This window comes from Fulmarus glacialis, unplaced genomic scaffold, assembly GCF_000690835.1.
Source record: "Fulmarus glacialis isolate BGI_N327 unplaced genomic scaffold, ASM69083v1 scaffold13165, whole genome shotgun sequence".
Classification (NCBI taxonomy): Eukaryota; Metazoa; Chordata; class Aves; order Procellariiformes; family Procellariidae; genus Fulmarus; species Fulmarus glacialis.
Window position 1 is genome coordinate 81486 of NW_009213718.1, and position 27358 is coordinate 108843.

At 37.7% G+C, this 27358-nt stretch overlaps 1 protein-coding gene across 1 annotated transcript in view; it reads left to right on the forward strand.

Moving 5' to 3' along the window:
- The first annotated feature begins 222 nt into the window (after window positions 1-222).
- PEAK1 (pseudopodium-enriched atypical kinase 1) overlaps window positions 223-27358 on the forward strand; it is a 35048-nt gene continuing 7912 nt past the window's right edge. The window contains exons 1-3 of the mRNA XM_009578288.1: window positions 223-3386; window positions 13658-13854; window positions 23134-23882. Of these exons, the coding sequence (XP_009576583.1) occupies window positions 223-3386; window positions 13658-13854; window positions 23134-23882 (4110 nt within the window). The remainder of the gene's footprint in view (window positions 3387-13657; window positions 13855-23133; window positions 23883-27358) is intronic.

Genomic DNA, 27358 nt, shown 5'->3' on the forward strand with positions numbered 1-27358 from the left:
TCAGCAAAAGGTTACTTGCTTATTCCGAGTTGTTCACAGTGTAGAAAATGTAAGTATAATGATCAACCTGTTTTTTCCTGTTCTTATCCTCATTCTCTTTTGTGTTTCAGAATGATCACTGCTCAAAACAGTAGCCATACTAAGTGAACAGAGTGGAAACATATGGATGAAATTCTTACCATGCACTGAACAGCACGGCATCAAGCACAAAGCGCTGGGAAAATGTCTGCTTGCAACACTTTCACTGAACACGTCTGGAAACCTGGTGAATGTAAGAACTGCTTCAAGCCCAAAAGCTTGCATCAGTTACCCCCAGTATCTGAAAAAAAAACCCTCTCACATGGAAATCTGAAAACCAATGCAAACCAAAGTAACAGCCATCGTGGGAGAAATACAGGAAATTTCCGACCACCTGTGGCAAAGAAACCCACTATAGCTGTGAAACCCACCATGATGGTAGTAGATGGGCAGGGCGTATGTGGCGAAATCAGCACACCAGATCATTGTGAGAATAAATCAGTACCTGCAAGTTGGAACCGAAACAAAGCTGTCTTGAACAAAAAACCACTGAACAATAATAATGAAGATGAAATTGAAGGTTATAGCCATGTTCATAGGCCTTATGGCAACAATGATGGTGTAGGTAAGATACCAAATAACAATAATAATGGACTGACAGAAGTTTTGAAGGAGATTGCGGGTTTGGATACCACACCTCAGCTAACTGGAAATGAAATGAACTCAAGAGAAACCTTCTTGGGAAGAATAAATAATTGTTATAAAAGATCATTAGAAAGAAAGATCCCTCCAAGCTGCATGATGGGTGGAATGAAGGATTCACACAGTAAGCACGTTATTCTGAGTGGAAGCACTGAAGTAATAAGTAATGAAGGTGGACGTTTCTGTTATCCAGAGTTCTCTAGCGGAGATGAGAGTGAGGATGACACGTTTTTTGGCAGCATGCAAGAAGAGCATGAGAGCTGGGATGAAAGTGATGAAGAGTTGCTAGCAATGGAAATTCGTATGAGGGGCCAACCTCGCTTTGCTAATTTTAGAGCTAACACCCTATCTCCTGTTCAGTTCTGTGTTGACAAAAAATGGAATACTGTGCCCCTTAGAAACAAGTCTCTCCAGCGGATCTGTGCAGTAGATTATGACGACAGTTACGATGAAATTTTAAATGGTTATGGGGAAGAGACTGTGATTCTTTATGGCCAAGAGAGCATGCAGAGCATGGTGTCTTCTGATTCTACATCTCCTGATTCTTCTTTGACAGAAGAGTCTCATTCTGGAACAACCAGCAGTTCTTTACAGAAGCTCTGTAATGGAGGGTTATCTCCTAGTACTCCTCAGGACCTCAAATTGATTGAACCAGAATATGAAAGTCTTTGTGATAATCAACAAGTGAAGGATGTGTCAAAAGCTCCCAGAAATGTTCCAAAAAGTCTAGAAACTCACAAGGCAGTCCTTGCGCTTCGACTGGAAGAGAAGGACGGCAAAATTGCTGTGCAGACTGATAAGCAAGAGAATAAAAGTTCTTCAGATATTGCTGGTCAAGCTGTAACTATAAATTTGGTGCCTGTGGAAGAGCAAGCTAAACCTTACAGGGTGGTGAATATGGAACAACCAGTTTGCAAGCCATATACCATAGTAGATGTATCAGCTGCCATGACCAATGACTGTAAAGAGAATCAGACTGAAACCTCAGAAACCAAAAATACATCATCTAACCCAAGCTCACCAGTAACTCCAGGAACACCTATTACATCCTCTGCAGCATCACCTGTACGAGTAAATGCTAATCTGAAAAAATCCAGTGCAATCAGATATCAAGAAGTGTGGACTTCTAGTACTAGTCCAAGACAGAAGATACCTAAGGTGGAGTTAAGTGCTACCAGCTCAGGACCTTCTGTTCCTCCCAGGAAGACAAGCCACAAGTCAGCTCCTACTTCACCTACAGCTACAAACATTTCTTCAAAAACCATCCCAGTTAAGTCTCCCAATTTATCTGAGATAAAATTCAACAGCTACAATAATGCTGGCATGCCACCTTTTCCTATTATCATTCATGATGAGCCCACTTACGCTAAGAGTTCCAAAAATGCTATTAAAGTTCCTATTGTAATCAATCCAAATGCATATGATAACCTGGCTATCTATAAAAGTTTTCTAGGGACCAGTGGAGAGCTATCCATCAAAGATAAAACTACTAGTGTAATAAGCCACACATATGAAGAAATAGAAACAGAAAGCAAAATGACTGAAGCCATAGGAAGTAAACCCACTGAATTTTCCCAAGTGAAGGGGGTGACTAATAGCTCTGAATGCAGGCTGGGTTCTGTGGCTCAAAAGGTCCAAGAGTTTAATAGCTGTCTCAGTAAAAGTCAGATATCACCACAGAGGAGTCATAGTTCTGACCACAGCTCCCCATCAAGAGTTCAAAAGACAACACAAGAGCCTGCAGCAAAAATAGACGTAACACCAGAGGCTTCTGTTGGCAGCAGCAGCGGTAGAGAGAATGCAAGCACGGTGCTTTCACAGATTGTGGCTTCTATCCAGCCTCCGCAGTCTCCTCCAGAAACGCCTCAGTCTGGACCCAAGTCTTGTAGCGTAGAAGAACTGTATTCCTTACCCCCTGATGCAGATGCTACTAAAAACACCCTGGTACGACCCAAGTCTCTGTTTACATCACAGTCTGAAATAGAGTCATCCAAGACAGTGGAAAACACTGCCATTAAAATGCAGAAAGAGTCACTTTCACAGCCAGTTGCCACTCACTCTCCAAAACCAGTGAGAGCCACCCCAAATACCACAAGTCCCAAAACAGAGCAAGCACCGCCATTTCCTCCTCCACGGTCCACTTCTTCACCCTATCATGCAAGTAACTTGTTGCAAAGACATTTCAGCAATTGGACCAAACCAAACAGTCCCACCAGGTCGACAGAGGCTGAGTCAATCCTTCATTCAGAAGGTCGCCGAGCTGCTGATGCGAAACCCAAACGCTGGATATCGTTTAAGAGCTTCTTCCGCCGCAGGAAAACTGATGATGAGGAAGACAAAGAGAAAGAAAGAGAGAAAGGAAAATTGGTGGGTCTTGATGGAACTGTTATACATATGCTCCCCCCTCCTCCAGTTCAACGTCATCACTGGTTCAGTGAGGCAAAGTCAGACTCCAGTGAGAAGCCATCGATTGTTTTCATGTATAGATGTGAACCGGCACAAGCTGAACCAAAGGCTGACCATCAAAACAGGAGTGGAGCGGAGTCTGCTATCGCAGATGCCTTAGCAAAAGACAAAGGAGAAACGCAGGAAAAGTCTCCAGAGAGCTCTGAACAGAAAATAGCAAGCCATTCATCACCACCTCAGATTCCCAAGAAAATCCCCAGGTAATCTGCTCATCTTTTTTAGTCACTTCCTCAGTTGTGAACTGTCCTGTATATGCTGCTGAAAAGGGAAGAAATTAAGGAGTTTTATTACATTAAGTGTAATTTTTCCAAAATATATTTATTTTAGGTAACTTAAAGCATATTGGATATCAGAAAGGATAAAAAAAATACTAGAAACAGTACCTAATATTTGGACTTTGTATTAATTCACCACTATGTCACAATAGTCATGTTACATTGAATCATATACATTTTCCAGAATTCCTAGTTTAAGAAAGTGTTCTTATGTTATAGGAAACTAAAGAATTCCTCTGCAGAAATAGAAGGCAACTATTGAAAAGTATAATAGAAATTAAAAGATCTGTGACTCATAAAAGGTGATGTGCTAACTTTATCTCACATACCCAAGAATACAAGAGATGCTAATTAACTTGATGCTACACTGCAACATCACTGCAGCACTCCCAAAATAAACCATGTAAAAAAGTAATAATAGAATTAAATTATCTATAAAATAATCTATCTCTGTTTTGTAAGGCCTTTAGCGATGAATATCCTTTGTCCCCTAACAATATTGGATTCAGTAGAGCTGGTTGCTCCATTTCTGCCTGACAGTTTTGTTCAGTGATTTCATTTTTAATTTTTTTTAAACCAGAATTTACTAAAATGATTCGTTGTTTCAGTTCCTGTGAAAGTATTTGGTCAGTAGATATTTATTTTACTCCTGTAAGTTCATGGTAGTTGCATGTTTTAGGTTTGTCTGTTGGTTTAAAGGTCTGTTTGTTCCCTTATCAAGGGTACATATGCTTTCTTGGTTGTCTCTGAACACGAAGAACCGTGTTTCTTTCCAGATATGCATTGTTTTCAACATACCACTGAGTTCCTACAGCTCATGACAGTGTATAACCTAAGAGGGCTGGAGACATTTGCTGCAATCAGTCACGTGGGCATAGTATGCATTTCCCCGAGTACAGACCACAGCTGTCAATGTATTAGAATATGTCTTCCAATGTTATTACACAAACCAATTCCAAAATAGCTTCAAACTTGCATTATTTAACTCATTATAACAATAACCTAGTGGTAGGAAATCAAAAATTTTGTGAAGTTTGAGCTATGTGTGAGCTTCAGAAAATATATCATGGCACTGTTCTTTGTTTTTCTTCCTCTGTTGTCTATACAAGAAAGTTGCAGTGATTTTTAGTTAAAATGGTTTTAAAGTTGACTTAAACTAATAGAAATCTCGGTGTTAGCATAGCTTGAGTTTACCATAAACTGATTGCTGCTTGCCTTAAAGTAAAATAACTATGTCTTAAACTAACCAAGAATGACCATTTGCACCAAGTATAATTAAATCACTTCTATATCACATCTTGGGAACACTGATACAGCATTCTCATGAAGATCAGGACTACTTTTCAGACTGTTTGTCTTTTGTCAGACGTGGACAGCTTTGGGTTTTGTAATGTAAGGTGTTGATAGGGTTTATCATAGTATGATGTAAAGCTGGTTTCTGTAGGTTTACATTTGAAGTAATTGCCCCAACACAAAATAGGATGGTCTCCAAAACTTTAGTGCGCTGTCTGTTTCTGTAGTCTTGGATGAACTGCAATCTCAAGGTCAAGAATTTTATTTAAAAAAAAAAAAAAGGTACATGAAAAATAACAAATAGGGTTTAAAAAAATCCCAGTACAAATTGTGGGTGTGAGTTTCAGAAACATTAAGTACTTTCACAAACTAAAGTCAGTAGCAGCTGTAAGCATTCAGCATCTCTGCAAGATGTACGGTACCACAATAATACAGGAGTGGGGGCGATGACAAAAGGGGGTGTCCCTGTATTTAGAGGGCATATTACAGTTTAAGGCTGAAGACAGTGGGGAATGTACCCAGGGTTAGAATAACCCTTCATAGGAGTCTAGTCTCTTCAGACTTACCCTAAATTAAATGGGGAGAAGTAGGCAGCTTTAGAGAGCAAGTTAAAGAATTGGAGAAGTGCTCTCAACCCCTCTTTAGAGGAACCCATTTTTTCTATTATCTCCAGGGAAACCTAGAGAAAATGAGATTGTACCAACATTTTTTTTAGCAGCGTTACTGAATAGATTGCCATCAGGAGATTCACTTGCTCCCACCTCCCTAGTGCCCCGCTCTTGTGGTGGCAAGACAGTTCATGTGGTCACCTGTGGTGAACCAGACTGGGGAAGTTATCCGAGTGAAAAATAACTTTGCAGTTATTTTTCAGCGAGATCAATTTGCTGATCTGACAGGGGGACCAGTCAGGAAGGAGCAGCTGCTTATCTCGGTGGCAAAAGGACGATAACAAGCTAATGGCTGCGGTCATAGTTGGCACTTGTTCTTGGATTACCCTAGGGATGATGCTGTTATAATGTTTTATATTTTTGCGCTATTACCGGAATACCTTCTGCCCTTACTGTTGAAGGCAATAGGTCATTCTGTCCTGTCTCATTCACTTATTTCAAAAAGTATGGTTACTCTTTATTTTTCTGCAAGTCATGATGATATTGGCTAAAACCGTATCTCACAGTTTTCCCCGGTGAAAATTGGAATTTTCCAAATGTTAGAATTGGAATTTCTTCTTTCTAACAACATTGCTCTATGGTTTCTACAAATTTCAAAGAAAATACTGAGTGCTGAGAAATATACGTTGTGGGAACACTGGACAGTGGGTATCTTTATCTTTCAGTTATTATATTCAGTTACCTTGATGCAATTTGATGCCTTAAGTTATGAGGGATTTTACTTAATTTTTAATATTGCTAAAGAGACCAAATGAAACCTTATAGTGTCAAAAATGAATTTAATTTTTTTTGTTTAAGGGTTTTGGCTTTTGTTTTTAATATCCCAGTAGGTGAGAATCAGAATTGTCAACTTCCATTTTTGCACAAGCAGGAGACATAACAGACGAGATGCTATACTTGTTTTGTGTTAACTCTTCAGGTATTAGTAAGAGGTTAGTGTTAATTCAGGCTAAAATATGTGCATGGAAAAGATGTTTAAAATCTTGAGTTAAGCTTGCAGAGGCTTAGAGAAAACAGAAGACATAAAGATAGCAATCAATGAATGTGACACTTTTCTAACTGAGAATGCCAACAAAAGTAAGCTTACTGAAAAACCAAACTGATGACCTTGAAAATAAGATAAGCTTTAAAAATGTCAGATTACTGGGGGGTCTTGAAAGAAAATTAAATGAAGATACAATATTTCCTTACTTTGCAATGGAACATAGCTGCTAAAGATTGATAACATAAGCACAAAACAGGCCTGATTGTATTTCAAGTTATCACTAGAAAGGTCAGTTTTTCCCTTTGAACAGCACTTGCAAAATACTCAGTTCTTTGGAAAGTTGAAAACTCTCTCTCTGTTATACAAAAGAACTTGGTATTGGTTTATCCATGTGATTGTTTCTTTCTGTTTGGTGCCAAGATGCACATATGATGGTTCAAAAGGAGCCAGCAAATACTAATGTATTAAATTTACCAAAAGTTTGTAGATGGAGTTTTTGCTAAAAATCAGCAGTCACATCAGCTTTATCATTAATTGGAATGAAAATCTTGTGTTCTTAGAACACCTGTAGTACCTGATGCAGGAGTTGTTCTCAGGCAAAACCTAAAATTGACCTCTAAAAAAGATAACATGATATTTCTGGCCTAAGTCATTGTAATTGATGAAGGTGGTACAGCACAGTGTGGAATCCATACAGATGTTTAAAAAACAGATTCTTCAAAGGCTTTGTTATCTAGCAGATCAGACTGTTGCTATTGGAGTTTCACAGGATAAAGGTTTCTCTTCTCCTTCATTGAGAGATCACTGCTTATACCCAGCAGCGGCTTTTTAGATTGAGATGTTTCCTAAAAGAAAACTGCAGCACGGCCTTCTGATTCTTCCTTTCCTATCTTCATAAACCACATCAGAGCGGAACTAAAACCTCATTCAGCACTGTTGTAGAGGGCAGTGCCATTGTAAATCAAGGTACAACTGATTTGTGCACAGCCATTTCCATTTCAGTTACGTATTAAACTGAATAGTTTCCTTTCATAGCTACAAGTCAGCCATAACTTTCCTTTATAGGATCTTTGAGCCAGACTTGGATGAACTAAAGATAAAACTGTATGTTTACTGAAGTACTTCCTTCAAGTAGAGAGGTCTGTATATTCATTCCATTCTTGTTTAGGTAAGAAAGTATTTCTTCACAGCTAAAGTTGGGATTACCAACCTAATTCCTAAAATGATGTTAACTTTGTCAAAAGGATTGGAAACTAAGCTAGTAGTTCTGTTGTTCCATAGCTACAGATCACTATCCTGTTGTTTTATCTTGCTTCCAAAAGGAGTGAAATGCTTTGTGTGTGTGTGTATATATGTATATACACACATGTTTTAAAGATTTGGGTTTTTTCTTAAAAACATGCTTCTCCATTGCAGTTACACACTTCCTCAGCAATTTGGGTTCTTTTAAGGTTATTTTTTGTGAAAGTAGCCCCTGGGCATTTCACTGGGCACATTCATGGGCTCTATACTTATCAGAAGACATAGATATCAAAGCTTTTGGAAATTTCTTATTATCCTTCAAATTTTACCCCAGTGCCATGCTCATTGTACAAATAGTTCACCTCGAATAACTTCCAGCCAGATTGCTGCTCCTGAAATTAACATAAATGTCAGTGACGATGAGAATCTTTTAGAAAATTGGCCAAAGACTTGCACGGTCCCTGCTACTGTGGAAGCATTTCAGTAGTAGATGCGTTTTATTGTGCTGATTGCCTTGACTGACGACTGGTCACATTGTTTGGTTTAAATTACAGTAAGCCAAATGTGATTTCAAGAATCTGAGTTAAGCATCGAATTTCCATATACAGGTAATGGAAAAAGATAATTCCAGTGAAGTGATTTAGAGCACCAAGACTTAAAAGGCTTCAGTGGGTTTTTTAGTAATTTCTGTTATGCCACTAACTGTTATTTAAGGAAAAAAATATAGGTGACTGGGGCTAGAGGTGTGCCACAGTGCATATCATCTGTGGTTTGACTGAGAACCCGAACAGCGTAGGGAATGGAGCTTACGTGTAGGCTCTCTTGATTCGGTGGGACAGAAGCCATGAAATTACTGAGTGCTCTGTAGTCTAGAGTAATATAAATGTTGTAACAGATTACTCAGTAAAAACAACTGGAATCATTGTTCTTCAAAAATGTAGTCATATATTAAGACCAGGATCACATCCAGAGACAGGCAGGAATAACCACCACTGCCACATTCCACTTTCTCATTGTCATTGATCCAATCCTGCAGATTCCACAGCTGCTTCAGAAACTACTTGAGAAGAGAACAAAATCTTTTAAATCACAGTAGGGCTGTGTTTAAAAAAAAGTCCTTCCCAGTTTAGAGGACCTCTTGTGTAAGTGCTAAGGTAAGGTTCTCACCTGAATCCAAAAATCTTTTAAGTGTAGCTTGCATAAATTGGTGAGGAGAATTGAAGGATATTATAGCTGAAAATTCTTGCTTGAGCAAGTCTACTGAAATGGGAGGAATTCTCACCTAAAAAGTTCAGGTGGAACTACCAACTCCCCCTTCTCCCCAAATCTATCTTGATTTGCCTTTTTTTAGGTATCAGCAAGGTTTATTTACCTTACTCAGCAGTGCTCTACAATGCTTTTAAGAGCATTAACCATCTGTCTTACCCTGTTTCATCAGTGAAAAACTTTTGTGAGATTTTTCTCTAGAATACTTCTATGCTAACAGAATTGGAAATTTATGCATGTTCATTAAGCAAAATGTTTGGTAACATTTTATGTGAAGATTTGTAAACACTGAGGACTGTTGAAGAACCAAGTAGAAGGGATTTTACTGTTTATTATTTTATAAATTTAGATTAAGAAATGGTAAATCATGTATTATTGTTCTTAACTCCTCTAATACAGTCTGCAAAATGGAAAGACTGCGAACTTAAAATGGATAAGGAAAAATGGGGGTTTTTTTATAATGCACAATTAATCTGTGGAACTCACTGCCATTAAGTTTCACTGACACTAAAGAGCTTAGCAGGATGTCTTTATGGATTATCAAATGTATTCCCATTATCCATGCAAATATTGCATTATACAAGATTTAAAAAAAAAATATATAAATTCTCATGGTTCAGGACTAAGCCAACTTCTAAATAAGAATTAGGAATAAACTTTATGGCTTACTTATTTCAGATTATTAGTTGAGAAGTTTCTTTCATTTTCCTTTTAAGTGACTATTTCTGGCTAATGATGGTGATGAGGAACTGAACTGCATGAGCCACTGGAATGGGTTTTCTGTACCTATGATGTACTCTGATTGAAACCTGGGCACCGATCATCTTTGTTCAGTGTTTTGCAGAAATAAAGTGATCCATGTTCGGAGTGGAAGTTCCTGCGTAAGGTGGCCTTTGACCACCCTCAAGCCATTAACCTCTCCGCATTTTTCCTCAAGCATTGTTCAGTCAATTTAGGCTTTATATTAGCTTTATTAGCTTAAAAATGTAGGGCCTGACGGGATCTCAAAGGGATCTCTTTGAAACTAAATATATCTACAAGTTCCATGGATTTTTTTTGTGTAAAACTAAGTCATCTTCCGCATCAGGCTCTCGCATCTCAAACTGTACAACTACCATTGATTATTGCTTTGCTGATGTCCACTCAGGGAGGAGTTCAGAGTCTCAGCTGGGTCTAAGGCCACATCAGCTTTTCTCTGTGTTTTTGTCACTAATTTCTGCCGCTTGGATTTATGTGCTGTCTTACACAGAACTGTAGTCCCTCAGCTTGCCCTCTAGATCTGACCCTAATTCAGGAATGCATTCTCAGAATCACTTCTTACAAGTATTCCACTTTATCTCCCTCATATTCATTGCTGTTTATTAATCACTCTAATTGAGAAGGCATGCTCTGAATAGAGGAAAATACAGGTCAAACAATAGCTGTGATTCCACTGTCCTTAGAAAAATTAACACTACGCAGCCTGCTTTCTGGATCCTTACTATTCCCAAAAGACCAAGGCAAGTTAGACCACATAATCTTTTGACTATCCTCCAAAAACTGTGTGAAGGAGGAGAGCCTGAGGAAAGGAGTTAGGAGCATTCCTCCCTGCAGAAAAAACACTTTTAAGACAATTTTGAGCTTGTGCACACGTGATTGACAAGTATGTGAATTCAGTGGCATGTTATCTGAAGGACAGTCATTTTTATGGCAAGTTTTTTTGCTGCACATAATCTCAGTTTCTTAGGAAAACAAATGTGTTCTCTGTGCGCAGAGGGCTGCTCCCTCCATTAACTCAATAGTTGTTTAGTTTCAGCCACATGTGCCCAAGGAGCAGAGTTCTCTAAGGTAATTCATTTCCTAGTTTGTTTTTGAAACAAAAAAGGGAAAAGAAAAAGGCTTGGACAGAGGAGGCTGCGCCCACTATGGTAAAAGCTAAATATGTGCTCTTGTGCAAGGCATCAAAGAATCCATCCTGGCAAAATATCTATGAATATCCCAAATAAGGAGATAGCTTTAAGTATCACTTGCTATCAACAAGCAGATACAAAGTTATCAGGCTTTAATGGTTCTAATCTCAGAGAACTGCTTGTTTATCAGATGCTCTACTTTTCTCAAAAACTAGTAGTTTTAACTGTTTAGACTATTTCATGAAGCAAAAGCAATTGGGAATTTGGCTCTTGTAGCTTACTGAGTAAGGATGTTTTCCCCTTTTGTTCCTTCTGTGTTCTGTCGAAGCTGATTACGGGTTGGCATTTTGCTTGTTGAGTCACTGTACTGCCTATGTATGCCTGATCTCTCAGTCTTTACTGTTAAGCTACAGGGAAGCATTTCCCCACAGATTTTATGGCCTGGCATCTAATTGCTGTGATTTAAAATGTATTAGATTCAGATACTAAAACTGGTTGGAATACAGATTTGAGATATTCACTTACTTTTAACAGTAGGTTAGTCGAAGCTCTTAAAACTAAAGACAAAGTTCTTGAAATTTGAACCTGCTTTTCCTTAACTAATTAACATGACTAAGACCATAGTTGTCATACCAAAACAGTGATGTAGTAGGCTGTGAACTATTTTTCATCCACGAAGGCAGTGGAAGAGTTAAGAAGGCAGAGCTGTAACTAACTGGTTTCCTGGGGCGCTTTGGCAAGTCCCTGGGACCAACCCCCTAAGGTAAACATTAAGGTGCAGTAGGTGTATCACTCTGTGCAGAGTTCAGCCCTGTTGCTTACAGCTTGCACAACTTGTAGCACATCAGAACACTGTGGAATCAATGGCTCGCCAGAGTTTCAAGACATGATTAAAAGACTCAAGAAGGCCCTGAAAGAATTTCCTTTAATGGGGAATTGTGTGAGTGAGTACAGTGGGTGAGTTGGTATTTTTTTCTTTCTTCCTTTCTAGCTGTTGGTTTACTTTGGCAAAACGCTTCTGAGCTTAGGTTTAGTGTATGTGCTTGCATGTGTCTGGTTTGGAGAATGAGTATGTTCTGTACCTCACCAATCGATACTAAAAAATTACTTTGAGATATGATAATTTGTGGCAATGACAGAACTGTAAAGCTATTAGAACCTATTTCTTCTTAAAGAAAACATTCTTACTGAGGAATGCAGGTATGTATATGATTTACAGCAACTACAACTCTTTAGTTTAATTTCTCATCATCTTGAGAGCCTTGTTACTGCTTTAATTTTATGTATGCTTTACTCTGAAATTATATTAGGTTAACTCTTTAATGTGGATATATTTATGGCACATGGAATGTTCTTCACACCATTCCTATGCATGGTACTAAAATGAACAAAAAATTTTATGCTGATTAAAGATTACATCTTTTTGAACTTATGCCATTTTTTCTCTTTTACTAACAAGTTCTAATGAGTTCTGTTTGTATCAGCCTGCAGTTAAAATTCATAAGTCTGAGTAGAAACAGCATGTGCGTGCTGCACTGTACATGGGGTCTTGTGTTATGCAAAGTATTGGCATGTTTTAATCTTTGTAGTCTGGGATTGCTAGAAGATTGTGTATCGTGATTTTCAGTATTTTGGCTTTGGCATAGAGAGACATATGCCTACAATTTATGTTAACTCTTTGAGGATATAATCTCTCTTTCCACTGTAAGGATTTGTATTACGGGAACTCGGCTGCTCTGCCTATTTAAAAATGCATAATTTTTGTTTCTGTTCATCAGAAGTTATGTTAAGTTTTAAATCTTTACCACAAAAATTAAGTATCTGTACAGACATGTGATATGGCGATCATCTTTTGAAGGAAGTGCGTTACTCCTATCCCTTATGGAAGTCACAAGTACTTAACATTCTTGCTGTTCTATTTGATCAGGCTCTAATAATGAGAAGTAGTGAATAGGACATATGCTCTTGAGATTTGGCCTATAATGAGTATTTGTTTCTGTGAGTGAGAGTGCATAAAGGCACAGAAATATTTTTGCTTGGACATGTTTTATGTGGCATATTATTGATAATTGCTGCTATGTTTTCAACAGGATTTGGGGTTTTTTGAATAAACCTGAACATTTTTTAATATATATATGTAACACGCATAATTTTTAAATCATACTGCAATAAATATATCCATGGAAACCGATTGAATCGATGGTTTTCACAGTTCTGTGCTATAAATCATCACAGGTTGATTAAAACTTCATAACTAAGAGCAAGCGCAGAGGAATGTCTTCATGGCCTTTTGCAATTGGCCTAATGGAGATGGATTTTAATCCTGGAGAATTTTATATGGGAAATAGATTACTGGCTTAGATGAGCTACTGGTCTGTTTCCCAAAGTGTCAGTTCCCCAAATCCTACCAGTATATGAAAACGTATCATTAAAGTTTTTTGCATTTATTAAGACTTAACAGCCCCCTTGCTATACCTTGGTATCTTTGATTAAAGCAAAATTGTTCTGATTGGTAAAAAGCACCTTAAATTCTGCTGCTGTCCTGTGAGTTCTACACATTTTATGCAGAATCATGCCTGCATATATATGCCTACATATGTTGATTGTAGTCAGCTGTAAAACATTTTATTATCCCTTTTGTACGAAAAGCATGAACTACTACATGTTACTATTTCAGTCAAAAGTTGTTTCTTCTTACTAAGGAAAATAAATATTGTAGAAAGTTGTTCTTAAAAAAAGGAGGGTGAAAGGAGCTTATTTCTTTACCTGAAGATATTTAGTGCCTAATCTGGTATTTTGCCAGTAGGATGTAGTACCCAGCTTTGGTCTCCAGGTGATTTTGTTTTGTTTCAGTCAAGTGCCCGATGATACGACACTGGAGGATTTGTCCCCTCGTGTTCCTAGAGCCGTGTTTGTGAAGCAGGACAATGGTGGCAGTGCCTCGGTCATACCAGTATCATCTGTCCGTGTCCCACAAGAGGAGGAAGAAAAGGAAGAAGCTTCAAATTCTCCTGACTTAAATCCTTGCAGTGCTACGTACAGCAATTTAGGTAAGTGTATTCTCATAGAAGAAAATTTAAATTAGATCAGATTTTGGACACCTTTCCAGAGAAGGTGAAGAACCTTTTCTTCTGAACAGCTCAATACACTTTCAAAAGGTTAGTTTTTAAAGACAAACTTTTTAATATTAATTTGTAGAAAATAAAATTATGTTGTCTCATTCTGAGATACACAACCAAGAAAGTGAAGATTCAACAAACTCAAAGATTTTCTTTCTCTTAAAACTGTCTTTTAATTGCCCTTAATGATAAACATCTCAAACACTTTTAAAAGATACATTGTTTTATCTATTTGGAGGAATTTTTATCAAAGAGGTTTAAAATACAGAGCAAATTACCTAATTTTTTTAGAAACAGTAAGTAGATTTCAATATATTTCCAAACTTCAACAAAAGATAGGACTTTTTATTTTAGAGAATCAGTAACTGCTAAAATATTTGTAGTCATCTTTTGTTGACTAAAACCTTTCTTATCCTAGTCTGAGAGTTTACTTTTGCTCCTTCAGAAGAGTTTGAGATACGAATGTCCTTAAGGTACTGCACAGTCTATTCAACTGTCACTGAATTCCTGACTCATTAAAAAGACGCATGGACGCAGGGCTTCTCTGGAAGATAAGCAAGCAAGACAAATAAGCATCTCCTGATACATAGTATCAATATTACCAATCTAATTTTCTAAAGCATTTTGAAGTACTGCAAATATAGGAATACCTACAGCCAGATTTTCTAGAAGAACAAAAATTTCTCATTTATTTACGTTCAATAATATCTGAATACACGTTTTTCAGTAACGCTCAATCCTGTAAGCATACCAACTTATTAAGCATTTGGACAAGAGTAAACTGACTGCATTGAGATGGCTCACAAGTACAAGGGTTTGGCATGTCCACACAGGTTTGAGGGATCAAGAACTAAATTTTAAACCCTCAGGTGCATACATTCCTTAGACATTTAGTGATACTGTTGCATTTTTTTGCTTAAATGTGAATTAGTGGAGAACTTATTAGTGTATTCTGCTAATGAAATATTAATTAGGTATTGTTTATAAAGCACGAAGAGGAAAAATATCCTGCCCAAGAGTGATACTAACATCTACCAAGAAATTTTAACTTTAAGGAGGAGAACTAAAATTTATATTTTTATGGTGAATTATTCAAAGGTCTAATTAATTATTTTCAATTCATTGAGATACACGTATATATCTCTACCTATATATTTTCTGTATTTAGGACATAGCTACATTACAGATAGAATCCATCAAAACTATTTATAGCATGGTTAGCCCATGTTCCTAACTATTTTTTAGCCAGAGTGCTCATGCAGTCAAGGGATTACTTGCATTTCATAGCCAAAGTAACGATACTGTGAATCTTCTGTTTAAATCTTTACTCAATTTAGCTCAATTTTCTTATGCAAGATGTTACACCTGATGGCAACTGCTTCATCGTTAGATGAGTTAGATGTGCTTCTGTCCATAGATCTCTGTCCTTCCCACAATGTCTCACAAACTGGGAGTAGTCAACTCATGGGAAATGCAGTAAAATACCATTAAACACTGGAACAGATTGCTCAGAGAAGTTGTGGAGTCTCCACCTGTGGAGATACACAAAACCAGACTGGACATGGTCCTGGACAACCTGTTGCAGCTGTTGGACTTGACCATCTCAAGGGGTCCCTTCCAACCTAAATGCTTTTGTGATTCTTGATCAGCTCCATCAGTCCTCATTTTTGTCAGTGTTGTTCCTGTGTGTGAATGCTCCTTTGTAAAACCTTATAAAATTGAACCCCTTAGCATTTTATTCAAAATCTTCTCCTGATCCTTGGGTCACTTTCAGATTTGCTGTCACCGAAGTAAATTTTAGGTATGAAAGAGTTAAATTAACTTTTAGGCTTGACTTGGTCTGACTTGGCAAGCTTGCTGCTTGTTGTTAAAAGCAATGCTACCCTAAATGGTACTGAGTTCTCTGGCTGCTGTTCAAACTTTTTTCTGGTTTATTCAAGCAGCCTCGCTTTCTGATTCAGATAGCTATCAAGAGATTACTAGGTAGGGATATAGAATAATTCCTACTTGTTTTCACATCTTGCATCACCTAAGCAGGAAAATCATATATGTTGTAGAATTAACAAATACTGATGTCTGTAACTGAAAGAAAGAATAATACGAGAATATGTAATATAATTAAGTTACATAACATTTGACTCTTGCTTCAACTGCAATTGTATCTATAGTTGCCTTTTTATAGCTATATACTACAGTTTGTAGTTTGTAAAATATATCATGTGAACATCGCAATTTGCAGCATAATGCACAATATTCACATTTTAAAAACTGATCTAATACATATTCTATGTTTTTTATTGAAAAGCAGATAATCAAAGTCCTTACTTTGATAAATGTCTTATCTTCAGTTGTGACATGTGACATGAAATTTTATGAACGAAATAATGGCAAGTTTTGCTAAATTTTCATCTGCAATCAGGTAATAGTTTATATCAGGTACTGCCCTCAAACATACTTGGTTTTGGCCTTCCCCTGCTCGCACAGGAGTTGTCCCATCATCAGTTTATGGTCCAGTCCACAAAAACTGCAAGTGTGCCAGCAAGTATTTGTCAGGAATCAAATTGCAGATGCAAAATTGGAGAATAGCTCATGTATAAATACGGGCTGTATTTGTTAGTTCATCTAACATGTAAAATCATACATCTAGGAATTAAAAAAAAAAAAATGCAGGCAAGCCTTACAAGATAGAGGATTCTCCTCTAGGAATCAGATACAACATAAAAGACTTAGGAAACCTGAGGTCCCACCATGATGATAGGCTGAAAGAGCCCAGTATGTTCCTGGGTGTATAAACAAGAGAAAACTTCAACAGGAGTAGACAGTTAATGTATATCTCATTTTCACCCTGCAACTGCCATGGCCATAGTCCAGCCCTGGTGACCACAGTTTAAGAAGAATGTTTAAAAAAACAAAAATTGCACAGGCTCTAAAGAAAAGCTTTGAAAATGCCTAGTATTGTGACAAGCACTTTATAGTGACTAATTCAAGAAGCTGAATCTGTTTGGCTTATCAAAGAAACAGAGTCTGGCTTGATCATGATGTGGATGCTCATGTGGTGAGCAGAACTGTGATGAGGGATACCTTTGGTATCAACAATCAACAGATTTAACAAAATCCAGTGGCCACCGGTTGAATCTAGATGCAGAAACAAATGTTCAAATGTGTAAGGTAGCGCCTGGATGTTTCTTTTTTAAGGTGTGCCCTTATTCTAACAGAAGTTAATTCAGGTAAGCCCTGTAGCTTATGATAAGGAAAACAACAGACTAGATGATTAAAATCCTTTCCTTTAAAAATCTTTAAATTTTTCTATCTTTGTCTGAATTTGTTGGGGAAATTGACTTGATTGAATTTGCATTGCTGTAAGTAGGTTAAGATACTCTCAATATACTCAGGATAGTATTTCTATCATTTTAAAAAGATTATTTTATTATCAGCTATTTTTCTCCTTACACCCAAAGAAAAGGTGAAAAAAGGAGGCTAAGTTTCTAGGTTTTATGATTACTGACATTGGAAAAAAATCTCAAATCACAGCATCTGCCATGGAGTATTGCCTCAGTCAGTAAGCTAGACCAGGGCAGTGTGCTTTAGCCAGGCTATAAATAAGGTAATGAGATAATAGTTGACTAAAACTGACAGTTCAGTGACAGACAGTGATTATAGAATCAGTCTGATGCATTGTGTATAATATATAATTAGTACAAGTAATATCTTTAATATGGTGTAGTGGAGGATGGGTGACCTGACAAGTCACCAAGGCAGACAAGCTGTTGCATCTGAAGTTTTTATTTATCTAGTACCTGCAGCCCAGCTTACTATAATTCTATGCACAGTCTCAAACTATTGGTGAGAAACTGGAGGTTCATCATGAATGTTACTTAACAAATGTTAGCTTTCCTTTCTGTTATATATATTACCATTCTGGTTAGATTTTTATCTATTAAATTAACGATAAATGTGTAAACAACTGAGTATAATACAGGATTAACGATCACGTTCGTGTAAATCTGTGTACTGAATAATTTTATAGAATAGCGTTGTACATGTACTGCATTTGTTGGAATTGGGGCTGTGAAGTATGCTGGTTGCTGGAAGATGCTTTCATGCATTTGTGGGTTTTTTCATAGTTTGGTTATTTTTATCAGTCGGGGTAAGAGTTTATTAAGGAGTGATGTGTTTTGTACTGGTATTAAAGATCAGTATAATTGATCTGCTACTTATACACAGAAATCTTTTCCAGGCTCTGTATTATAATAAAAATGCAGATTGCAAAGGATGATCAATACCCAAGTATTGGGGGGCGGGGAGGGGGGAAGTACTAGGACAAGGGTAGAGAGGGGGAATTTGTACAGTGGAGGTGGCCAACCTGTGGATTTTACTTAGTGAATACTTTAATCAGGCTTTATAACAGGATTTTGTAACATGAAATGGGGATGTACAGGCATGAGAATTACTGGGCATCTGACTCCATTCCTGGCTGTGGGGAGAAACAGGTCAGCAGAGGCTGCCAAAGCCAATGCTGTTGGACTGCTCCAAGGTGCAGCTGTGTGATCAGCCCAGCCCTATCTTACAGTGGGTTTCCTGCAGACACATAAGAGCCACTTGAAATTCCTCTTTCTTGCTGGTCTCCACTGTAGAGAGTCCACAGTTTTGTGGTCTTGGAAGATTGGTTACCCATGTTGTAAATGCATGATTACAAATTTTTGCTGTTCTTGGCAATGCAAAATGTGGAATTTTTGTCAAACTGATGTGATAAGTTGGTGAATGGCAGAGCTGAGAGTCATTTTGGCCATTTTAGCCCTCTGGGTCCTGTTCATTCATCTAAATCCCTGCACTAGGGGATTAGGGATTAAGGAGTACTATAATGGTCACTAAAACTGAGAACAGAGTTAGTAATCATGGCAATAGCCTAGTTACTACTGTGAATACTAGAGTATTGTTTTCAGCTCTGTTTTCTAATTCACATCTTGCCACAAGGAACGTTATCCTTGGATGAGAGATGGTAATGGCATATAATCAGAATAAAGGAGCATGTAGGATAGATTACCATGTCAAAAGTAAAATGAGTTTGGAGAAAGTACAGAAGAAGCCTGCTGTCATTGGTGTATTGGACTAATATATGTTATGTATTGCAGGGCAGTATACATCTCAGGAATGGTTCTATTCAAGGAAGGATGGAAGCATGCAGCATGTCACCCACCTGGCTTGCCTAATTTACTATTAGTACTTTTCCCAGTTAAAGAAGCATTTTCCTTCACAGTTCTGAAATTTCTTGACATGTATACTGCTGATCTGGTCTAAGCAACAAAAAAAAAAGATACATGGACTATCAGGAAATCTAAACAATAATTACACATGTCTTTAGTCTAAGAAAAACATGCTTATGGAATATAAATGTGAATTAAACTTGAGCTCAGTGTGTCAGATTTGATAGTTTCATGAGCTAACATAAACAGGTTGCAATGCAAAGTCTGATGATAAATCAGTTACCTGGAAAAATAAAACTTAAATGCTTTTTTTTAGGGCTGATTTAGAGTTTCAGACCCCTGCATGGTGTCTGGAGACTTAATATTTAAATAGCATAGTGAGATTCTATAATGGAAGATGTTATTTGAACTGCAGAATTACTTAAAGCTCTCTAGAAAGCTGCTGTCTGTAAAGAGTTAATTTTTTTCTGTCTTTGAACAGTCTGGAAGCCACTTCAAAGATCTCTGTAAGTGGTAGCCTAGTATTGTGCCTGTTCCTCCTTTTCATTTGCCTCCTAAGAGTGTAGCTTAGGCTGAACCTTGTAATGTTGGAGTCTGTGCTGTAGGTGAGGAAATGATGGGTTTTAAGCATGCAAGAAGAGAAGGAAATGATAGGCAAGAAAAAGCAGCAAATGCTCTGCCAGTACTTGCATGCAAAAGAACATTCTTATGCCTTTGACAGGGACAAAATTTAAGACAACCTTTTTCTTGCTAGACAATGAATTGAAAAAAATGTGGGATATGCAGTATCACGCCATGCTTGGGGAAAGCTGAGCTGGAAGGACTGGCTCAATGGGCATGAAAGAAATGTACAGCATTAAGAACTCAGCATAAAAACAGTCCAGATATGAAGCTTTTCAAACACGTAATACAGATGGATAGATTTCAATATGGAAAATTTGTTCTTGTGGGGAAAAACTATACTGTAACATGACATGTTTTACAAACTCATTTTCCTCAGCTGAGAATACTTGAAAAAGTAACTACATAATGACTTGTACATGCAGTTCTCTGGATCCTGCCACCCCCACCAGACATCTGCAAAGACAACTTCTGGTTATGATAACCTTCTTCAATTATGTTTTGATGTCACTATTCCAATAGCTATGCAAAAGCAACAACTAGCGAAAGTCACTGGTTGTAGCTGCAACACTTTTTTCTGTATGAATGGCTTTTGGAGGACAGGGCCATTAAAGCAGAAGAGAAGAGAACCAAGAAGAAACGCTGTTATAAATCTTACCTTTCCTGGAAAGGGCTTCTGCTGCTACTGCCTGAGATGTGCATCTTCCTGTAATTTGTTTTCTTGCTGTTTCCCTCTAGCATCTGTACAGTCCTTGGATTAGCTACACAAGCAATGCACATTAGGAAACCGCCTCCTGAAATAGTAGCCTTTCTCAAAACCCCAGCAGTTAAGCTATTTTAGCGTAGTGGGGAAGAGGGTAAGAATGAGAAAATAGGCGAGTGATCTTTAACACAGAATGTTGCCGGGGGGAGAAGTACATAGGTCACAGATTTTGTAAGAGTAAGCAATTGTGGAAGACAACACATGTTTGGATGAATAAGAAAATTGGATATGAAGTAGAAATGAACTTGTCTCAGGATTACGCAAAAGACTGTGGCATCTGGATGTGTGTGTCTGGCATGCAGACGTCAATTCTGCTTTTGACTCTGAATCACGCCACTCTTCGTCTCTGCAAAAGGTACCTTTCTGATAGAGTTCCTGCACTGCTCAACTGGCACCAGTGTTATATGCTGCAGCATATGAAATGGTGGGAGGAAGAGCTGCTATTGTAGAGCACACTCACTGCAATACCAAGATCAGAAAGAAGCAATACAGGGTCCCCTGAGTGTTAAATTTTTTTAAGCAACCTTGACAATGATTTGAGAGAGAGACATGCAGGGATTCTCCAATATTTCTAGCCTTTGAACATTTTTATGTTGTGGGAGCGAAAAAGTGATGACCCAGAGGAGTAGTCCTCTGCAATCTTCCCTGATGATCAGGCATGTACAAAGCTAATGGAATTCCCTGCTCAAAATTCAGTTTTTTAAACATTGGAATATCCAGGCTTATCACAAAATCCATAAGGCTCTTCTGAGGGTTTCTTGAGCTTAAACAAAAGATAGAGATATAACTTTCATTTGTGATGTTGTCTCCCTGGAATGATTGAAAAGCGAATTAATTGATAAGAATTCACGAGCCAAGGCTATTCTGTTTGTGGATACATTTAAAATACAGTCCTCTCTGATCTTCTGAAATTAGTAAGTCTTTTTCAGCATTCTAACCCAGCATTCCAGGTTTTTGTGCATCCTGGCCAAGAGATTAGATTCTGTAGTATTCATAAAAACTGTAACAACATATCTTAAAGTGTAAAGGAAGCTATCTTTTTTTCCTTTCATAGACTGCGAAGTCATTTATTATTAATTATGGGCCAAAGTGATGTAATTCAAATCTGAATCTGAGATCCCCCGAGTTTGGTTCAGTGTTCCAGTTCAGTCCTCTCTTTACAAGGATTCAGCACATATTATAAATAGTCAAATAGTTGTAGTGTCTTTCTACTTGCTGTTCCCTTATTAGAAAAGATGCTCATCTGCAATTATACAGAGCATCCGTTTCATGTCTGCTGTGTTGCAACTGTAAAAATTGGCTTCCTACCTTACCATGATAGTCAATGAACCTCACAGGAGTAGTAGAAAACGTATAAAATAATTTCTCTGAAAATAGCAGTTGACTATTAAGAGTGGAAAAATCTCATTTTGATAGGAGTAACAACTGTTTAATTGTCCCAAAGCAGCGAGTTGGTCATTTGTATTGTCCATTTATTGTTTTTCATTCTCTCTTATATTATTGTCATTTATTTATTCTTCATTTCCAAGGACTCTGGCAGTTATAAAACATAATTGTCCTCTCTAAAAGCCATCCAAAACACATGACAGGAAGTTTATCTTCCCTAGAAGCACACGAATGTTTGAAACCAGTCTGTCAGTGGAAATCCCATGCTTTCATGTATGTGACCTGCTGTTTGGAATCTCTTGACTGAATCTAGGTCGGGTTTTCTATGAACATAATATTGCCAACAAAGGTACCCATGGCAAGTGAGTAAGGGAAACGTATTACAGAAAGTTATGGTTAGGGTAGAGGGGGTGTGAGTTGTAAATTGTAGGGTAAAAAATATTTATATTTTTGCAATCTCAAAATATGATCCTTCTCTCATTGAAAGCAGTGGCAACACACTGGTCAACTTGAGTGGAAGTAGGCTTCCTTGTTTTCACCTAGTGAATCTGCTAGGGCAATCCTGACTTTCTGATGTGACCGCCGAAGTATCTAAATTACATTATTTGTGTCTGAAGTTTTCTGGTTTACATTCTGAAATAATGCTTTCAGCCTCTTCAGCACATTTCAAATCCAAGTGATCCCAAGTGCTTTACAGACTAATAAGGATATATTAAAAAAGATCACCTCACTGCCAGAGAAATGCACCTCTCAAAGAAACAATACACAAAGCCACTTAATAGCATCCACCCATAGTTTTAGCACATTTGAATAGGAAGTAAGGAATAATATTATAGTCCATTGCCTGCAGAAGGAATTATGGGAGGCTGGGTATAATTACTGAAACTAGAATTTGGCCAGAGTGCCAAAATTGACTTTTGGTTTTTGCTTGCACTTTTTGTCATTAATCCCATGTGATGTAAAATGCCGGCATTGCTAGCACTGAAACTGACTTTAATATATAGGCCAAGGTCAAATAAAGACTGGCTGTATGTGACGATATATACGTAATGCTGATTTGGTCATTTTGCTTTCTAATTAGTTCATCTTTTCAGATATGTATTTAGGTTTTCTTCAAATATTGGGGGCATCCTAGTCAGCTTTTTTTCTGCCTTAAACTTGTTTGCAGAGTGCAAATATGAGGAGCAGATGGAAAGTACTTTAATCTTCTATTACTATTATCTTCTTATTACACAGGACAGTCTAGAGCAGCCATGATACCTCCGAAACAGCCGAGGCAACCGAAGGGAGCTTTGGATGATGCCATTGCCTTTGGAGGACTAGTAGACCAGGAGACAATGAACAACTTACAGCCAACACCACCTCCACTGCCAAAGAAAACAATTTTGAGAGCTAACACAGAGCCGACTCCCAGAGATCTCCAGAAGCAGGCTCTGGAGAACAACCTGTGCATTGTGGCCAATCCCACCTATGACATTGACACCAACTGGGAAGCAAGCAGCGCCTGCTCTTCGGTCAGCCTGGAGCTCAAGGTACTGGACAATGAGTCAGGAGATTCCTTGGACAGGCCTACAGAAAAACTAAGGGCAGCCACCTCAGCAACTAACAGTGTTTCTAGCCTAACCACTATCAGTATTAAGGACCGGTGTTCCAATAGCATGGAGTCTCTAACAGGGAGACGCATCTCGCAGACTAAGCAGGGGAAAGGTGTCCAGAAGCCGCAGAGGCAAGCACTTTATCGAGGAATTGAAAACCGAGAAGAGGTGGTAGGTAAAATCCGAAGCCTTCACGCTGATTCACTGAAGAAGCTGGCACTTAAATGTGAAGACTTGTTCATGGCCGGACAAAAAGACCAGTTGCGATTCGGGGTGGACAGCTGGTCGGATTTCAGGCTAACCAGTGACAAGCCATGCTGTGAGGCAGGCGATGCAGTTTACTACCCAGCTTCTTATGCAAAAGATCCTCTCAACAATTACGCAGTCAAGGTAAGAGGGGCTTGAAAAACAGTAACCCTAGACGTCAGTGACAAAATGTAACAAAAATAACCCTAATCTGCAACACACCCAGTAGTCCTACAAATATAAATGCGTGCTGCTTGCAGCAGCACTGTGTGAAAAGTAAGATTCCCAAGGTACAGGCTCTTCCTTCTATCAAAAACCACGTGTGGCATTGGTATCTGCTGTTTAAGTTTCATCTATTTTATTGCAGCTCCAAAATTATTAAAACAAAATCAACACAACTCAGTTCTTTACCATGGTCATTGTTTAATGAAATATTGAAGAAAAAGCTGTATTATTTTAACGTGTGTCAGCACGTTTTTGGAAACTTGCAATAACAAAATCCTTCGGTTCATCTGCATGCAGATGATACTAAATCATCACTCGTAGGAAAGATTTCAAAGTTTTCCATGTTCAGAGCCGTATAGTTTTAAATGTAAATTCTAGGATAATACATCTTTATGTTCCCATTCAAGGTCTTATATTTTCACCAGTGTTCACTACCAGCCTTTCAAAAGCTCTGTCTAGCCATCAGTGTTGCCTTATAAGCTATACTAAAAAAAAAAGTGGAACTTGTCAGTTTTAGTTTTGTGGCCTTTTACTAAACAAACAATTGATTTGTGTCCAGTTTATTCTTCAGCTAACACATAAAAGAAATAAGATTTACTAGATTTACTGCTAATATATTAATGAATAGTTGGCAGCTAGCTCACTGGATGTTGTTACTTTATGGACTTTTATATAGGTAATTCTTTCTGAGTGCTGTATCTCTAAAGTTCTCAATGCTTATCTGGTAGGATGATAGTGAGAAAGACAGCTGAGTCTCACAGCTCTGTCAGGCTTCCTGTGTGACCTTGAGTAAATCATTGAACTTCTGACTCCTTCTTGTTGAAACTGAGATAAAACATTTATTACCCAACACAGGTGTGTGAGGCCTAATCTATTATTTCTTATGGAGCATGTTGGCATTCTCAGAAGGGTGGTGCTTTGTAGGAACAAAATGTTGTCACCACTCCTGCATGATTGTTTACAAGAAAGATATAAAAAAAAAAAGGTAGATTGGTGCAACTGGTATGTTCTTCTGAAACTTGAAAAGGTATCTTTTTTAAGGCAGATTTGTGGGCATAAACATTTATATTTCTTTAGTTATCAAGGACGTCTTTTTGAAAAGATGTGAAGTGAAATATGGATGTCTTGTGGATGCCACGTCCAGTGGTACAAAACAGCCGAGAACCAGACCATGAATACATCTGGCAATCTACTCTGGTTGCAGAATCAACAGTCTGGCATTACTCAGTTTGGGGTTTTTTGGTTTTAATACAATGATGCAAAAATGATTGCTTCTAGGAACCAAAGTGGTATTTTTCTACATAGGTGGGTTTGGGTTATCACTAATGTGATTCCTCTTTGCACAGTATGGATGTGCCCTAAAAGTATTCCCTGACAGGCAAGACCTATGTAGTTGTTTTCTTATCTACTGTCCTCCTAAATATGTTTCTCTTGTAGAAAGCTAGTGAGAAGAAAGAACAGCAATGTAGCATGGTCAAATACTGCTATATTTTTTTTCTCTCATAATTCAGATGTCTTAAAAATAGTTCTCCGACTAACAACATTTATTGCAGCGTAATAGGTGTGACGGTCTTGAGAGTGAGTGAAGTATCCACAAAATATCCTTGAGCTGGAGGTTACCATGAGCTGTTGTGCTGTTACAGTAAGAGGAAAAGTTAGTCCCTAGCACTTAATGTGATATATAGAAAGATACTCTCACTACACATGTTCTCTGATTTCTTTAAAAGCCGAGCAGGACCAGCATACGGGACTACTGCTGTCTCTTCATTTTCTCTTTCACATCTCTTAAGTATTATGTTCAGCTAAGTTGGGTTCTCTTCAGTTGCATGTTTCTTTGGTGCATATTTTTATTACTGCGTTCTCTATGCTAACATAATGAATTATATAGTATTGTTTAAACTGTGGTTACTGGATTTTTTTTTTCCCCTAAAATCAGTTATAGTAAATTTCAACTTTGTCTTAACATTTGCCCCAAGATGGTCTTTGACTTATAAGACATCAGTCCAGGATCAGATTTGTACAAAATCTCATAACAACAGATTGCTATTACGTTTCGCAGAGATTTGGGGAATTTAGCTTTAACAAATATACCGGTTTTACTATCATGGGTATTTTTTGTGTGAGCCAAATTACATAATCGTCTACCTCCAACAAATAAGCTATGTGTTTCTGCCATTTTAAATCCCTTGGCCCCAAAACAGGATGGCAAAAATAGTGAGATTAAAATTACTGGTGTGCCTATTGAATCCAAAATATAGTCTTCCTGTTATTTTTGATCAAGTCTTAGAAACACGCTTTGAAAGTGTATATGGAGCCACATCTTCAGACAGTGTAAATTTATGTAGCTCTTTTGAGTTTTGTAGAACTACCCAAGCAACACTGGCTAACAATTCAGACACTTCTTAAGTTCTATGATTTTGATATTAGATTTGAGAAAAAATGTAATAATGGGATTTTTTAATTATTATTCTCTTTGTAGGAAACGAGATTCACCCCCAGACGGTGTTAAGAGTCTTAATGCATAAGTCAAAAAAAATTACACTTTAATATTGTATCTCCAAAAGTAGAATTACAAAAGCACTGTTAAAATTAAGCTTTAACCATTTGACTACTGCTGAATTATATTTAGAAGAATGAACCTTTTGTGCAGATGAATATACCAGTGCACCTTTACATTCTGGTGGTATCACCAGCAAAAGATGCTCTGATAAATTTGATGGAGAACAAGCACAACTTGTTCTGTTGGTGTGGATATTAGAGGAAACATTGTTTATAGGGGTGTGTTGTTTCAAAGCATTGTATTATGCTTTTTGCTTCACTCTCACCTAATCTGCTAGTAAACATCCTGTGCAAAAAAGTTGCAGGAAGCCATGTGGAAATGATTTTGACTGAAACATTATAAATAAAAACAGTAAGTAAGTCGTGATCAGAAAACTGCTTTTCCAAATGGAAAAAATAGAAGTTGCCTTACAAGAAAGGTTTTCATAAAATTCCAGTCCCTGAGGTATTTTTCCTTCACTAAGTGCAGTACCATCTTCTAAGTAGTTGGTAGATCTGGGACAATATGGATAAACATTCCCCTGAAACCACAGTCTTAGCAGTAATTCCAAATATGTAGTGGAAAGGTTACACTAAAGTAAAAGCAGCAGAGAGCACCAGTTTTTTGTACAAAGTGGATTGGACGAGTTCAATTCTTAAACAGAGTGAATGAGGCAGTGATATGACAGGGATCTTTTTTATTTAAAAAAAAAAAAAAAGATTACTCTGAATAATAGTTAGACCCCCAGTATCAATACAGGCTGGGGGATAAAGGGGCTGAGGATGAAGGTCCTGCTGAGAAGGACTTGGGGGTACTGGGGGATGAAAAGCTGGACATGAGCCGGCGATGTGCGCTT